Source organism: Melozone crissalis, unplaced genomic scaffold (genome assembly GCF_028551555.1).
Source record: "Melozone crissalis strain CALT ecotype California unplaced genomic scaffold, PUWL_Pcris_2 ptg000595l_1, whole genome shotgun sequence".
Lineage (NCBI taxonomy): Eukaryota > Metazoa > Chordata > Aves > Passeriformes > Passerellidae > Melozone > Melozone crissalis.
Genome location: NW_026536277.1, coordinates 12,157 through 30,084, shown reverse-complemented (window position 1 = coordinate 30,084; position 17,928 = coordinate 12,157). Strand labels below are relative to the sequence as shown.

General features: G+C 55.4%; 1 protein-coding gene across 1 annotated transcript in view; it reads right to left on the bottom strand.

Annotated features, from left to right (window-relative positions):
• LOC128950407 (uncharacterized) overlaps positions 1-16,889 on the bottom strand; it is a gene marked incomplete at its 3' end in the record, with an annotated part of 36,761 nt that extends 19,872 nt beyond the window's left edge. The window contains 7 exon segments of the mRNA XM_054295292.1: positions 261-373; positions 7,482-7,581; positions 9,347-9,486; positions 11,147-11,220; positions 12,855-13,689; positions 15,584-15,730; positions 16,757-16,889. Of these exon segments, the coding sequence (XP_054151267.1) occupies positions 261-373; positions 7,482-7,581; positions 9,347-9,486; positions 11,147-11,220; positions 12,855-13,689; positions 15,584-15,730; positions 16,757-16,889 (1,542 nt within the window).
• Between the last annotated feature and the right edge of the window lie 1,039 nt (positions 16,890-17,928).

Genomic DNA, 17,928 nt, shown 5'->3' with positions numbered 1-17,928 from the left:
GTCTGAAAATCCCAAATCTCCAGACTCCCAAAATCCCCAAAATCCCAATTTTTGTCAATTTTCTCCCATTTTCTCCCCAATTTTCTCCCCAATTTTCTCCCCAATTTTCTCCCCAATTTTCTCCTAATTTTCATCAATTTTCTCCCAATTTTCTCCCCAATTTTCCCCAAATTTCTCCCAAATTTCTCCCGATTTTCACCAATTTCCCCCCAGTTTTCCCAATTTCCCCTCTTTTTGCCCCATTTCCCCCCCTGTCTCACCGCCAGGCAGGCGATGACGTCGCCCGGGCCGAACTTGGCTCCGTAGTTCTGGAATTTTCCGTCGCAGGATTTGCGGCCGGTGCCGCCGTAGCCGTAGGAGAACGGCTCCTCCCCTGGGGGCAAAACGCGCGAAATTGGGAAAAACGGCAAATAACGGAAATCCACAAAAATTACACACAAAAATTCACAAAAATTTCACAAAAATTCACAAAAATTCCACAAAAATTCCACCCAAAAATTCACAAAAATTCAACCCAAAAATCCACAAAACATCCACCACAAAAAATCCACAAAAATTTCACAAAAATTCCCAAAAATTCCACAAAAATTTCACCCAAAAATTCCCAGCAGAGAGAACAAAATCCACAAAAATTCCACCCAAAAATTCCCCAAAATTCACAAAAATTCCACCCAAAAATTCACAAAAATTCCACAAAAATTCCACAAGAATTCCCAAAAATTCCACCCAAAAATTCCCAAAAATTCCACCCAAAAATTCCCCCCAAAAATTCACAAAACTTCCACCCAAAAATTCCACCCAAAAATTCCTGGCAGGGAAAACAAAATCCACAAAAATTCCACCCAAAAATTCACAAAAATTCCACAAAAATTCCACACAAAAATTCACAAAAATTTCACAAAAATTCACAAAAATTCCACCCAAAAATTCAACCCAAAAATTCCCAGCAGAGAGAACAAAATCCACAAAAATTCCACCCAAAAATTCCCCAAAATTCCCAAAAATTCCCAAAAATTCCACCCAAAAATTCCCAGCAGAGAGAACAAAATCCCCAAAAATTCCACCCAAAAATTCACAAAAATTCCACAAAAATTCCACAAGAATTCCCAAAAATTCCACCCAAAAATTCCCAAAAATTCCACCCAAAAATTCCCCCCAAAAATTCACAAAACATCCACCCAAAAATTCCACCCAAAAATTCCCCAAAATTCCCAAAAATTCCACCCAAAAATTCCCAGCAGAGAGAACAAAATCCACAAAAATTCCACCCAAAAATTCACAAAAATTCCACAAAAATTACACACAAAAATTCACAAAAATTCCACCCAAAAATTCAACCCAAAAATTCCCAGCAGGGAGAACAAAATCCACAAAAATTCCACCCAAAAATTCCCAAAAATTCCCAAAAATTCCCAAAAATTCCACCCAAAAATTCCCAGCAGGGAGAACAAGATCCACAAAAATTCCACCCAAAAATTCACCCAAAAATTCACAAAAATTCCACAAAAATTCCACCCAAAAATTCCCAACCCAGACCCAAAATTCCAGGGAGGGGGAGGAGACATTGGGGACATTGGGGACATTTGGGGACTTTGGGGACATTGGGGGGATTGGGGACATTGAGGACATTGGGGACATTGGGGGGACTTTTGGTGACATTTGGGGACATTATTTGGGCTCATTTGGGGACATTGGGGACATTATTTGGGGACACTTGGGGACATGGGTGACACTGACCCAGCTGGGTGCTGCACGAGTCCAGGGACATTGGGGACATTGGGGGACATTATTTGGTGACATTAGGTGACATTAGGTGACACAGGTGACATTACTGACCCAGCTGTGTGCCGCAGGTGTCCAGGGACATTGGGGGACATTATTTGGTGACATTAGGTGACATTAGGTGACACAGGTGACATTACTGACCCAGCTGTGTGCCGCAGGTGTCCAGGGACATTGGGGGACATTATTTGGTGACATTAGGTGACATTAGGTGACACAGGTGACATTACTGACCCAGCTGTGTGCCGCAGGTGTCCAGGGACATTGGGGGACATTATTTGGTGACATTAGGTGACACAGGTGACACAGGTGACATTACTGACCCAGCTGTGTGCCGCAGGTGTCCAGGGACATTGGGGGACATTATTTGGTGACATTAGGTGACATTAGGTGACACAGGTGACATTACTGACCCAGCTGGGTGCCGCAGGTGTCCAGGGACATTGGGGGACATTATTTGGTGACATTAGGTGACATTAGGTGACATTAGGTGACATTACTGACCCAGCTGGGTGCCGCAGGTGTCCAGGGACATTGGGGGACATTATTTGGTGACATTAGGTGACATTAGGTGACACAGGTGACATTACTGACCCAGCTGGGTGCCGCAGGTGTCCAGGGACATTGGGGGACATTATTTGGTGACATTAGGTGACATTAGGTGACACAGGTGACATTACTGACCCAGCTGTGTGCCGCAGGTGTCCAGGGACATTGGGGGACATTATTTGGTGACATTAGGTGACATTAGGTGACATTAGGTGACATTACTGACCCAGCTGGGTGCCGCAGGTGTCCAGGGACATTGGGGGACATTATTTGGTGACATTAGGTGACATTAGGTGACATTAGGTGACATTACTGACCCAGCTGGGTGCCGCAGGTGTCCAGGGACATTGGGGGACATTATTTGGTGACATTAGGTGACATTAGGTGACACAGGTGACATTACTGACCCAGCTGTGTGCCGCAGGTGTCCAGGGACATTGGGGGACATTATTTGGTGACATTAGGTGACATTAGGTGACACAGGTGACACTGACCCAGCTGTGTGCCGCAGGTGTCCAGGGACATTGGGGGACATTATTTGGTGACATTAGGTGACATTAGGTGACACAGGTGACATTACTGACCCAGCTGGGTGCCGCAGGTGTCCAGGGACATTGGGGGACATTATTAGGTGACATTAGGTGACATTAGGTGACACAGGTGACATTACTGACCCAGCTGGGTGCCGCAGGTGTCCAGGGACATTGGGGGACATTATTTGGTGACATTAGGTGACATTAGGTGACACAGGTGACACTGACCCAGCTGTGTGCCGCAGGTGTCCAGGGACATTGGGGGACATTATTTGGTGACATTAGGTGACATTAGGTGACATTAGGTGACATTACTGACCCAGCTGGGTGCCGCAGGTGTCCAGGGACATTGGGGGACATTATTTGGTGACATTAGGTGACATTAGGTGACACAGGTGACACTGACCCAGCTGGGTGCCGCAGGTGTCCAGGGACATTGGGGGACATTATTTGGTGACATTAGGTGACATTAGGTGACACAGGTGACATTACTGACCCAGCTGGGTGCCGCAGGTGTCCAGGGACATTGGGGGACATTATTTGGTGACATTAGGTGACACAGGTGACACAGGTGACATTACTGACCCAGCTGTGTGCCGCAGGTGTCCAGGGACATTGGGGGACATTATTTGGTGACATTAGGTGACATTAGGTGACACAGGTGACATTACTGACCCAGCTGGGTGCCGCAGGTGTCCAGGGACATTGGGGGACATTATTTGGTGACATTAGGTGACATTAGGTGACACAGGTGACATTACTGACCCAGCTGGGTGCCGCAGGTGTCCAGGGACATTGGGGGACATTATTTGGTGACATTAGGTGACACAGGTGACACAGGTGACATTACTGACCCAGCTGTGTGCCGCAGGTGTCCAGGGACATTGGGGGACATTATTTGGTGACATTAGGTGACATTAGGTGACACAGGTGACACTGACCCAGCTGTGTGCCGCAGGTGTCCAGGGACATTGGGGGACATTATTTGGTGACATTAGGTGACATTAGGTGACATTAGGTGACATTACTGACCCAGCTGTGTGCCGCAGGTGTCCAGGGACATTGGGGGACATTATTTGGTGACATTAGGTGACATTAGGTGACACAGGTGACATTACTGACCCAGCTGGGTGCCGCAGGTGTCCAGGGACATTGGGGGACATTATTTGGTGACATTAGGTGACATTAGGTGACATTAGGTGACATTACTGACCCAGCTGTGTGCCGCAGGTGTCCAGGGACATTGGGGGACATTATTTGGTGACATTAGGTGACATTAGGTGACACAGGTGACACTGACCCAGCTGGGTGCCGCAGGTGTCCAGGGACATTGGGGGACATTATTTGGTGACATTAGGTGACATTAGGTGACACAGGTGACATTACTGACCCAGCTGTGTGCCGCAGGTGTCCAGGGACATTGGGGGACATTATTTGGTGACATTAGGTGACATTAGGTGACACAGGTGACACTGACCCAGCTGGGTGCCGCAGGTGTCCAGGGACATTGGGGGACATTATTTGGTGACATTAGGTGACATTAGGTGACACAGGTGACATTACTGACCCAGCTGTGTGCCGCAGGTGTCCAGGGACATTGGGGGACATTATTTGGTGACATTAGGTGACATTAGGTGACACAGGTGACATTACTGACCCAGCTGGGTGCCGCAGGTGTCCAGGGACATTGGGGGACATTATTTGGTGACATTAGGTGACATTAGGTGACACAGGTGACATTACTGACCCAGCTGGGTGCCGCAGGTGTCCAGGGACATTGGGGGACATTATTTGGTGACATTAGGTGACACAGGTGACACAGGTGACATTACTGACCCAGCTGTGTGCCGCAGGTGTCCAGGGACATTGGGGGACATTATTTGGTGACATTAGGTGACATTAGGTGACACAGGTGACACTGACCCAGCTGTGTGCCGCAGGTGTCCAGGGACATTGGGGGACATTATTTGGTGACATTAGGTGACATTAGGTGACATTAGGTGACATTACTGACCCAGCTGTGTGCCGCAGGTGTCCAGGGACATTGGGGGACATTATTTGGTGACATTAGGTGACATTAGGTGACACAGGTGACATTACTGACCCAGCTGGGTGCCGCAGGTGTCCAGGGACATTGGGGGACATTATTTGGTGACATTAGGTGACATTAGGTGACATTAGGTGACATTACTGACCCAGCTGTGTGCCGCAGGTGTCCAGGGACATTGGGGGACATTATTTGGTGACATTAGGTGACATTAGGTGACACAGGTGACACTGACCCAGCTGGGTGCCGCAGGTGTCCAGGGACATTGGGGGACATTATTTGGTGACATTAGGTGACATTAGGTGACACAGGTGACATTACTGACCCAGCTGTGTGCCGCAGGTGTCCAGGGACATTGGGGGACATTATTTGGTGACATTAGGTGACATTAGGTGACACAGGTGACACTGACCCAGCTGGGTGCCGCAGGTGTCCAGGGACATTGGGGGACATTATTTGGTGACATTAGGTGACATTAGGTGACACAGGTGACATTACTGACCCAGCTGTGTGCCGCAGGTGTCCAGGGACATTGGGGGACATTATTTGGTGACATTAGGTGACATTAGGTGACATTAGGTGACATTACTGACCCAGCTGGGTGCCGCAGGTGTCCAGGGACATTGGGGGACATTATTTGGTGACATTAGGTGACATTAGGTGACACAGGTGACATTACTGACCCAGCTGGGTGCCGCAGGTGTCCAGGGACATTGGGGGACATTATTTGGTGACATTAGGTGACATTAGGTGACACAGGTGACATTACTGACCCAGCTGGGTGCCGCAGGTGTCCAGGGACATTGGGGGACATTATTTGGTGACATTAGGTGACATTAGGTGACACAGGTGACATTACTGACCCAGCTGTGTGCCGCAGGTGTCCAGGGACATTGGGGGACATTATTTGGTGACATTAGGTGACATTAGGTGACACAGGTGACATTACTGACCCAGCTGTGTGCCGCAGGTGTCCAGGGACATGGGGGGACATTATTTGGTGACATTAGGTGACATTAGGTGACACAGGTGACACTGACCCAGCTGTGTGCCGCAGGTGTCCAGGGACATTGGGGGACATTATTTGGTGACATTAGGTGACATTAGGTGACACAGGTGACACTGACCCAGCTGTGTGCCGCAGGTGTCCAGGGACATTGGGGGACATTATTTGGTGACATTAGGTGACATTAGGTGACACAGGTGACATTACTGACCCAGCTGTGTGCCGCAGGTGTCCAGGGACATTTGGGGGACATTATTTGGTGACATTAGGTGACATTAGGTGACACAGGTGACATTACTGACCCAGCTGGGTGCCGCAGGTGTCCAGGGACATTGGGGGACATTATTTGGTGACATTAGGTGACATTAGGTGACACAGGTGACATTACTGACCCAGCTGTGTGCCGCAGGTGTCCAGGGACATTGGGGGACATTATTTGGTGACATTAGGTGACATTAGGTGACACAGGTGACATTACTGACCCAGCTGTGTGCCGCAGGTGTCCAGGGACATGGGGGGACATTATTTGGTGACATTAGGTGACATTAGGTGACATTAGGTGACACAGGTGACATTACTGACCCAGCTGGGTGCCGCAGGTGTCCAGGGACATTGGGGGACATTATTTGGTGACATTAGGTGACATTAGGTGACACAGGTGACATTACTGACCCAGCTGTGTGCCGCAGGTGTCCAGGGACATTGGGGGACATTATTTGGTGACATTAGGTGACATTAGGTGACACAGGTGACATTACTGACCCAGCTGTGTGCCGCAGGTGTCCAGGGACATTGGGGGACATTATTTGGTGACATTAGGTGACATTAGGTGACACAGGTGACATTACTGACCCAGCTGTGTGCCGCAGGTGTCCAGGGACATTGGGGGACATTATTTGGTGACATTAGGTGACATTAGGTGACACAGGTGACATTACTGACCCAGCTGGGTGCCGCAGGTGTCCAGGGACATTGGGGGACATTATTTGGTGACATTAGGTGACATTAGGTGACATTAGGTGACATTACTGACCCAGCTGTGTGCCGCAGGTGTCCAGGGACATTGGGGGACATTATTTGGTGACATTAGGTGACATTAGGTGACACAGGTGACATTACTGACCCAGCTGTGTGCTGCAGGTGTCCAGGGACATTGGGGGACATTATTTGGTGACATTAGGTGACATTAGGTGACACAGGTGACACTGACCCAGCTGGGTGCCGCAGGTGTCCAGGGACATTGGGGGACATTATTTGGTGACATTAGGTGACATTAGGTGACACAGGTGACACTGACCCAGCTGTGTGCCGCAGGTGTCCAGGGACATTGGGGGACATTATTTGGTGACATTAGGTGACATTAGGTGACACAGGTGACACTGACCCAGCTGGGTGCCGCAGGTGTCCAGGGACATTGGGGGACATTATTTGGTGACATTAGGTGACATTAGGTGACACAGGTGACATTACTGACCCAGCTGGGTGCCGCAGGTGTCCAGGGACATTGGGGGACATTATTTGGTGACATTAGGTGACATTAGGTGACACAGGTGACATTACTGACCCAGCTGTGTGCCGCAGGTGTCCAGGGACCAGCCCACTCTCACCACGTGCGGGTCGGGCTCTGAGGGCGGCAGCTGCTGAACGGGGATCGGCTCCAGCACCTGGGGACATTGTGGGGACACCAATGGGGACACTGGGGACACTGGGGGGGCATTGGGGACACTGGGGACACTGGGGGGGCATTGGGGACATTGGAGGGATTGGGGACAGTGGGGACATTGGGGACATTGGGGGCATTGGGGACACTGGGGACACTGGGGACATTGGGGGCATTGGGGACACTGGGGACACTGGGGACACTGGGGACAGTGGGGACATTGGGGGCATTGGGGACATTGGAGGGACTGGGGACATTGGGGACATTGGGGACACTGGGGACACTGGGGACATTGGAGGGATTGGGGACATTGGGGACATTGGGGACACTGGGGACAGTGGGGACATTGGAGGGATTGGGGACATTGGGGACATTGGGGGCATTGGGGGCATTGGGGACATTGGGGACAGTGGGGACATTGGGGACAGTGGGGACATTGGGGAGGCATTGGGGACAGTGGGGACATTGGGGACAATGGGGACGGGGGGACATTGGGGGGACATGAGGGACACTGGGGACACTGGGGACATTTGGGGCATTGGGGGCATTGGGGACAGTGGGGACATCAGAGACATCTGGACATTGGGGTGGCAGTGCCACAGGGAGCCGCCATTGTCACTGTGAGATGACACTGCCACCAAGACCTGGCACAGTCACCAGCACCTGTCAGTGTCACTGGGTCCTGTCACCATCACCCAGCACGAAGACATGTCACTGTCCCCATGTCCCTGTGTCACTGTCCCCATGTCCGCCACTGTCCCCATCTCCCACTGCCCATGTCCCTGTCCCTGTCCCCGTGTCCCTGTCCCTATCACTGTGTCACTGTCCCTGTCCCCATGTCACTGTCACCATACCCCTATCCCTGTCCCCATGTCACTGTCACAGTCACTGTCCCCATGTCCCTGTCACTGTCACTGTGCCCCTGACACTGCCACTGTCCCCACGTTCCTGTCACTGTCCCTGTGTCACTGTCCACATGTCCCTGTGTCACGGTCCCCACGTTCCTGTCACTGTCACTGTGTCCCTGTCCCTCACCTCCATCTCGAAGCACACCCGTCCCCGTGTCACTGTCACTGTGTCACTGTCACTGCGTCACTGTGTCCCTGTCACTGTGTCACTGTCACTGTCACTGTGACACTGTCACTGTCACTGTGTCACTATCACTGTGTCACTGTCCCTGTCCCTCAACTCCATCTCGAAGCACACCCGTCCCCGTGTCACTGTCACTGTGTCCCTGTCCCTGTCACTGTGTCACTGTCACTGTGTCCCTGTCCCTCACCTCCATCTCGAAGCACACCCGTCCCTGTGTCACTGTGTCACTGTCACTGTGTCACTGTCCCTGTCCCTCACCTCCATCTCGAAGCACAACCGTACCCGTGTCACTGTCACTGTGTCCCTGTCCCTGTCACTGTGTCACTGTGTCACTGTCACTGTGTCCCTGTCCCTCACCTCCATCTTGAAGCACAACCGTACCCGTGTCACTGTGTCACTGTCACTGTCCCTGTCCCTCACTTCCATCGCGAAGCACACCCGTCCCTGTGTCATTGTCACTGTGTCACTGTCACTGTGTCACTGTCACTGTGTCCCTGTCCCTCACCTCCATCTCGAAGCACACCCGTCCCCGTGTCACTGTCATTGTGTCACTGTGTCACTGTCACTGTGTCACTGTCCCTGTCCCTCACCTCCATCTCGAAGCACACCCGTCCCCGTGTCACTGTCATTGTGTCACTGTGTCACTGTCACTGTGTCACTGTGTCCCTGTCCCTCACCTCCATCTCGAAGCACACCCGTCCCCGTGTGACGCCGTGGGTGGCCCTGGCCCCCGCCCACAGGTGCCCGAAGCCGTCGGTTGCCAGCGGGCGCCCCCCGTACCCGTCCGGCGACACCGTGAAGTGCAGGTCGCAGTTGTCTGCGGGGACACAAAGGGACACCGCGGTGTCACTGTCACTGTCACTGTGTCACTGTGTCACTGTGTCACTGTGTCACTGTCACTGTGTCACAGTGTCACTGTCACTGTCACTGTCACTGTGTCACTGTGACACTATGTCACTGTCACTGTGTCACTGTCACTGTGTCACTGTGTCACTGTCACTGTGTCGCTGTCACCGGCGCCACCGTGAAGTGCAGGTCACAGTTGTCTGCGGGGACACAAAGGGACACCGTGGTGTCACTGTCACTGTCACTGTGTCTCTGTGTCACTTCCACTGTGTCACTGTCACTGTCACTGTCACTGTCACTGTGTCTCTGTGTCACTTCCACTGTGTCACTGTCACTGTGTCACTGTGTCACTGTCACTGTGTCACTGTCACTGTGTCACTTTCATTGTGTCACTGTGTCACTGTCACTGTCACTGTGTCTCTGTGTCACTTCCACTGTGTCACTGTCATTGTGTCACTGTGTCACTGTCTCACTGTCACTGTGTCACTGTCACTGTGTCACTGTCACTGTCACTGTGTCACTGTATCACTGTGTCACTGTCACTGTGTCACTGTGTCACTGTCACTGTGTCACTGTCACTGTGTCACTGTCACTGTCACTGTGTCACTGTGTCACTGTGTCACTGTCACGGTGTCACTGTCACTGTGTCACTGTCTCACTGTCACTGTCTCACTGTCACTGTGTCACTGTCACTGTGTCGCTGTCACCGGCGACACCGTGAAGTGCAGGTCACAGTTGTCTGCGGGGACACAAAGGGACACCGTGGTGTCACTGTCACTGTCACTGTGTCTCTGTGTCACTTCCACTGTGTCACTGTCATTGTGTCACTGTGTCACTGTGTCACTGTCACTGTCACTGTCACTGTGTCACTGTGTCACTGTGTCACTGTCACTGTCTCACTGTCACTGTGTCACTGTGTCACTGTCACTGTGTCACTGTGTCACTGTGTCACTGTGTCCCTGTGTCACTGTCACTGTCACTGTGTCACTGTCACTGTCACTGTCACTGTGTCACTGTGTCACTGTGTCACTGTCACTGTCTCACTGTCACTGTGTCACTGTCTCACTGTCACTGTGTCACTGTCACTGTGTCACTGTCACTGTGTCACTGTGTCACTGTGTCACTGTGTCACTGTCACTGTGTCACTGTCACTGGGTCACTGTGTCACTGTGTCACTGTCACCGGCGCCACTGTGAAGTGCGGGTCGCAGTTGTCTGCGGGGACACAAAGGGACACCGCGGTGTCACTGTCACTGTGTCACTGTGCCACTGTGTCACTGTGTCACTGTGTCACTGTCACTGTCACTGTGTCACTGTCTCACTGTCACTGTGTCACTGTCACTGGGTCACTGTGTCACTGTGTCACTGTCACCGGCGCCACCGTGAAGTGCGGGTCGCAGTTGTCTGCGGGGACACAAAGGGACACCTCGGTGTCACTGTCACTGTCACTGTCACTGTGTCACTGTCTCACTGTCAATGTCTCACTGTCACTGTCACTGTGTCACTGTCACCGGCGCCACCGTGAAGTGCGGGTCGCAGTTGTCTGCGGGCACACAAAGGGACGCCGCGGTGGCGCCGGGGTGACACCGGGCGGTGGCGTTTGGTGGCACTGAAGGGGGGAGGGGCACTCACAGGTGTCCAGGGCCACCAGGGAATCGTCCCGGGCGTCGTCGGCGCCCTCGGGGGGCGGCGCAGGGGAGCGCGGCCTGCGGGGGAGGGGACACCCAGCTGGGGACAGGCCTGGGGACACCGTGGGGACACCGGGGTGGGGACAGGGTTGGGGACACCGAGGTGGGGACAGGGTTGGGGACAGGGGTGGGGACAGGGTTGGGGTCACCGGGGTGGGGACAGGGGTGGGGACAGGGGTGGGGACAGGGGTGGGGACAGGGTTGGGGGCACTGAGGTGGGAACAGGGTTGGGGACACGGGGGTGGGGACAGGCTTGGGGACAAGGTTGGGGACAGGGTTGGGGACAAGGCTGGGGACACCGGGGTGGGGACACAGAGGTGGGGGAAGGGATTTGGGGACAGGGGACCCAGTTTGGGGTCAGGGATTTGGGGACAGGGATCTGGGGTCAGGGATTTGGGGACACCGGGGTGGGGACAGGGTTGGGGACACAGAGGTGGGGACACCGAGATGGGGACACCGAGGTGGGGACAGGGATTTGGGGACAGGGCACCCGGTTTGGGGACAGGGATCCAGTTTGGGGACAGGGATTTGGGGACAGGTGGGTGTGGTTAATTTGGGGAGGGGTCTCTGGGGTGGGTGGGGTTAATTCGAGTGGGTGGGGTTGTTAATTGGGGTGGGTCGGGTTGTTATTTGGGGTGGGTGTGGTTAATTTGGGGAGGGGTCTCTGGGGTGGGTGGGGTTAATTTGAGTGGGTGGGGTTGTTAATTGGGGTGGGTCGGGTTGTTATTTGGGGTGGGTGTGGTTAATTTGGGGAGGGGTCTCCAGGGTGGGGGTTTTTAATTTGGGGCGGGGTCTCAGTGGGTGGGTGGGTTTAATTTGGGTAGGTGGGTTGTTAATTGGGGTGAGTGGGATTGTTAATTTGGGGAGGGGTCTCAGTGTCTGGGGTTAATTTGGGGAGGGGTCTCTGGAGTGGGTGAGGTTAATTTGAGGGGGTTGGGTTAATTTGGGGAGGGGTCTCTGGGTGGGTGTGGTTAGTTTGGGGTGGGTGTGGTTGCCAATTTGGGGAGGGGTCTCTCAGTGGATGTGGTTGTTAATGGGGGTGGGTGTGGTTGTTAATTTGTTAATTTGGGGAGGGGTCTCAGTGGGTGTGGTTGTTAATTTGGGTGGGTGTGGTTAATTTGGGGCGGGGTCTTGGTGGGAGTGATTAATTTGGGGCGGGGGTCACTGGGGTGGGTGTGGTTAATTTGGGGCGGGGTCACTGGAGTGGGTGTGGTTAGTTTAATTTGGGGTGGGGTCTCTGGGGTGGGCGTGGTTAATTGGGGCAGGGTCTCGGGGTGGGCGTGGTTAATTTGGGGCGGGGTCTCTGGGGTCTCTGGAGTGGGCATGGTTAATTTGGGGAGGGGTCTCAGTGGGCGTGGTTAATTTGGGGTGGGGTCTCTGGGGTTGGTGTGGTTAATTTGGTGCAGGGTCTCTGGGGTGGGTGTGGTTAATTTGGGGTGGGGTCTCTGGGGTGGGCGTGGTTAGTTTAATTTGGTGCAGGGTCTCTGGGGTGGGCGTGGCTAATTGGGGCAGGGTCTCGGGGTGGGCGTGGTTAATTTGGGGCGGGGTCTCTGAGTGGGTGGGGTTGTTAATTGGGGTGGGCGTGGTTAATTTAATTTGGGGCGGGGTCTCCGGGGTGGGCGTGGTCAATTTGGGGCGGGGTCTCCCCTCACCTTTTCTCCCGCCGCCGCTCGCCGTCGCCCCTCCCCCTCTCCTCCCACGGCCGCTTCCGGTTGGGGGGGGGCGGGGCGGGGTCAGAACGAGGGGAGGGGGCGGGGCCGTAATTAGGGGGCGGGGCGCCGTAATTAGAGGGTGTGGTGTAATTATGGGGGGAGCCGTTGTAATTAGGGGGAGGGGCGCCGTAATTAGAGTGGGGGCTGTAATTAGAGGAGGGGGAGCTGTAATTAGAAGGGATGCCATAATTAGGGGGAGGGACGCTGTAATTAGAGGCGGCGCCATAATTAGAGGGGGGGCTGTAATTTGAGGAGGGGGCGCTGTAATTAGAGGCGGCGCCGTAATTAGAGGAGGTGCCGTAATTAGGGGGAGGGGTATTATAATTAGGGGGAGGAGCACTGTAATTAGGGGGAGGAGTATTATAATTAGCAGGAGGAGCATTGTAATTAGGGGGAGGAACATTATAATTAGTGGGAGGGGCACCGCAATTAGGGGGGGTGCCATAATTAGAGGAGATGCTGTAATTAGGGGGAGGGGTGTTATAATTAGGGGGAGGGGTGTTATAATTAGGAGGAGGGGCGTTGTAATTAGAGGCGGTGCCATAATTAGAGGGAGCGCCGTAATTAGTGGGAGGGGTGTTATAATTAGGGGGAGGGGCGTTGTAATTAGAGGCGGTGCCATAATTAGAGGGGGCGCCGTAATTAGTGGGAGGGGTGTTGTAATTAGGGGGCGGGGCGTTGTAATTAGGGGGCGGGGCATTGTAATTAGGGGGCGGGGCACTGTATTTTGGGGAGGGGGCGTGGGGGGGGAGCTGGTCCGGCTTGGAGTGCAGCGCTGTGGGGAGGGGGAGGGGAGAGATGAGGTGGAGACCCCTCCCCAAATACACCCAAACACACCCAGAGACCCCTCCCCAAATACAGCCAGAGACCCCTCCCCAAATACAGCCAGAGACCCCTCCCCAAATACACCCAAACACACCCAGAGACCCCTCCCCAAATACAGCCAGAGACCCCCAAATACAGCCAGAGACCCCTCCCCAAATACAGCCAGAGACCCCCACCCAAATACAGCCAGAGACCCCCAAATACACCCAGAGACCCCCAAACACACCCAGAGACCCCCACCCAAATACAGCCAGAGACCCCTCCCCAAATACGCCCAGAGACCCCCAAACATACCCAGAGACCCCTCCTCAAATACAGCCAGAGACCCCTCCCCAAATACAGCCAGAGACCCCCAGGATCCGCCCTGAACACACCCAGAGACCCCTCCCCAAATACAGCCAGAGACCCAAAGACCCCCACCCAAACACACCCAGAGACCCCCACCCAAATACAGCCAGAGACCCCTCCCCAAATACACCCAGAGACCCCCAAATACACCCAGAGACCCCTCCCCAAATACACCCAGAGACCCCCAAATACACCCAGAGACCCCTCCCCAAATACACCTAGAGACCCCCAAACACACCCAGAGACCCCCACCCAAATACAGCCAGAGACCCCTCCCCAAATACACCCAGAGACCCCCAAACACACCCAGAGACCCTCCCCAAATACACCCAGAGATGCCCCAAAAATACACAGAGACCCCTCCCCAAATACAGCCAGAGACCCCCAGGATCCGCCCCGAACACACCCAGAGACCCCTCCCCAAATACAGCCAGAGACTCACAGAGACCCCCAAACACACCCAGAGACCCCCAAAATACCCCCAGAGACCCCCAAAGCCTCCCAGAGACCCCCAAAATGCCCCCCCAGAGACCCCCCCAGACCCCACAGGGAGGCCCCTGCCCAAATCCCCCCATCCCACAGACCCCCAGAGACCCCCAAAATGCCCCCCCAGACCCCCCCAGAGACCCCCAAATACACCCACAGACCCCCAGAGACCCCAAAATGCCCCCACAGACCCCCCCCAAATCACCCCCAGAGACCCCCAAATGCACCCAAATGCCCCCAGAGACCCCCAAACACACCCACAGACCCCCAGAGACCCCAAAATGCCCCCCAGACCCCCCCAAATCACCCCCAGAGACCCCCAAAATGACCTCCAGACCCCCAAATCACCCCCAGAGACCCCCAAATGCCCCCTCAGACCCCCAAATAACCCCCAGACCCCACAAATGCACCCAAATCCCCCCAGAGACCCCCAAAGAGCGCCTCCAAATACACCCACAGACCCCCAGAGACCCCCAAAATGCCCCCCAAATGCACCCAGAGACCCCCAAAACGACCTCCAGACCCCCCAAAAAGCACTCTGAGAGCCCCAAAATGCCCCCCAGACCCCCCAAATCACTCCCAGATCCCCCCAAAGACCCCCAAAATGACCCCCAAACCCTCAAATGTCCCCCAGATCCCCCCCAGACTCCACATGGAGGTTCCTGCCCAAATCCCCCTTACCCAGAGACCCCCAAAATGACCCCCCAGACCCCCAAACTGCCCCCCCAGGCACCCAAAATGCCCCCTCAGACCCCCAAGTCACCCCCAGAGACCCCCAAATGCACCAGACCCCCAGAGACCCCCAAAATGCCCCCCAAATGCACCCACAGACCCCCAAAATGACCTCCAGACCCCCCAAATCACCCCCAGATCCCCCCAAATGCACCCAACTCCCCCAGACACCCCCAAAGTCCCCCTCTAGACCCCCCAGACCACCCCCAGACCCCCCCCAATCCCCCAAAATGCCCCAATGCCCCCCCAAATCCCCCCCAAATCCCCTCAATGCCCACCTGGGTGCAGCCCAGGGGGCTCAGAGTCCTGCCCCTTGTAGGGTTGGTGGCCCTGGTGGCCTTGGTGGCCTTGGTGGTGGCCTTGGTGGCCACCCTGGGGTTCCTGGTGGCCCCCCTGGTGCTCGTGGCTGTGGTTGTTGAGGCCGTCTGGAAAACGGGGTGAAAAAAGGGGAAATTGGGGCAGGGAAAATGGAGGAATTAAAAATATAGAGATGGGGGAGGGGAGTGCTGAGGGGAAATGGGGGATCAGGACCCCCAGGAACGGGGGGGGGGGGGGGGGGGTCACAGGGGGGAAATGGGGGATCAGGACCACCAGGAATGGGGGGGGGAGGGGGTCGCAGGGGGATCCTAATCCCTCAGAACCGGGGGTCTTGGGGGTCCCATCCCCTCAGAACCGGGGGTCCCATTCCCCACAAAACCGGGGGTCCCATTCCCCTCAGAACCGGGGGTCCCATTCCCCTCATTCCCTCAGAACCGAGGGTCTTGGGGGTCCCATCCCCTCATTCTGGAGGTCCCATCCCCTCAGAACTGGGGGTCTTGTGGGTCCCACCCCCTCAGAACCGGGGGTCCCATTCCCTCAGAACTGGGGGTCCCATTCCCCTCAGAACCAGGGGTCCCATTCCCTCAGAACTGGGGGTCCCATTCCCTCAGAACTGGGGGTCTTGTGGGTCCCACCCCCTCAGAACCGGGGGTCCCATTCCCTCAGAACGGTGGGTCCCATTCCCCTCAGAACCGGGGGTCCCATCCCCTCAGAACGGGGGTCCCATTCCCCTCAGAACCGGGGGTCCCATTCCCTCAGAACGGGGGTCCCATTCCCCTCAGAACCGGGGGTCCCATCACCTCAGAACGGGGGTCCCATCCCCTCAGAACCGGGGGTCCCATCCCCTCAGAACGGGGGTCCCATCCCCTCAGAACCGGGGGTCCCATTCCCCTCAGAACCGGGGGTCCCATCCCCTCAGAACGGGGGTCCCATCCCCTCAGAACCGGGGGTCCCATTCCCCTCAGAACCGGGGGTCCCATTCCCTCAGAACGGGGGTCCCATCCCCTCAGAACCGGGGGTCTTGGGGGTCCCATTCCCCTCAGAACTGGGGGTCCCATTCCCCTCAGAACCGGGGGGTCCCATTCCCTCAGCACTGGGCGTCCCATCCCCTCAGAACCGGGGGTCCCTCTTACACCGGCCCTCCCGCCGAGCTCCTTCGCCGTCCATCGCCGTTTGCAGCCGCTCGGCTTTGAGCCCGCGGGTGTCCATGGCGCGGCGGCCCAGCTCGTCCCGCAGCTCCGGCACCCGCGGCCGCCGCGCCTCCATGGCCGCCCCTCACGGCCCCTCACGATCAAAATGGCCGCCACCTTGCCCCCTTCCCGGGCCCGGCCCGCGCCCGCCGTAACGCGCGCTGCTATTGGCTGGCGGCCCCGCGCGGCGATGTAACGCCGCTTTCTATTGGTCGACTCTCTGCCACCTCCCCCTGGCTTCCCGCCCGCGCTCCCGCATAAGTCGAGGGTTTTGGAAAGCGGGCGCTGATTGGGTGGAAGGGAGGAGTGAGGTTGTAACGCTGCTTGTCATTGGTTGATGCATCCTTGGCGGGAGGGGAGCTGAAAGGGGGATACGCACTACCATTGGTTAAACTCGCTGTCTGTCATTTAGGAGGCGGGGCCCTCTGTCCAAATCTCTCTTCTCATTGGGTATTTTCGCGATATGGGTGCCGCCACGCCCACGGCGGCATCTGCGCGTGGGGCCGCCCAAGTTGCCAGGCAACGGAAGCCGCGCTCCTATTGGCTGGCTGCCGGGGAGCGGCGTACTCCCATTGGCTGGAGCAATATGGGCGTGGTCTGAGACCGCGCCCCTCACTCTGGGCACGCCCCTGAGCCCCCAAAACTCAAAAAAACCCCAAAAATATCAAAAACCCCGCAAAAACCTAAAATAATTTCAAAGAACCCCAAAAGCCCCTTAAAAAACCTGAAAAAATTTCAAAGAACCCCCAAAACCCCCAAAAAAATTTCAAAAAACCCCCCCAAAAAACCCAAACCCCCCAAATTCCCCCCCCCCAAAATCCCCAAATGGACCGACCCATCCCTGAGAACGAGGCGGGAGCGGAACTCGGAACTTTATTTTGGGGGGGGGGGGGTGAATGGGGGGGGGGGGTTCCTTTAATTTGGGGAGTGGGTTGCAGGGGTTCCTTTTTTGGGGGTGTCCTGGGGGGGGTCCTTTCATTTTGGGGGGGTCCCTGGGGGTCCCAGTACCTTTGGGGGGGGTCCCTTTATTTTGGGGGGGGGTCCCATAATGCCCGAGTACCTTGGGGGGGGGGGGGGTTCCTTTTTTGGGGGGTCCCTTTATTTTGGGGGGGGGG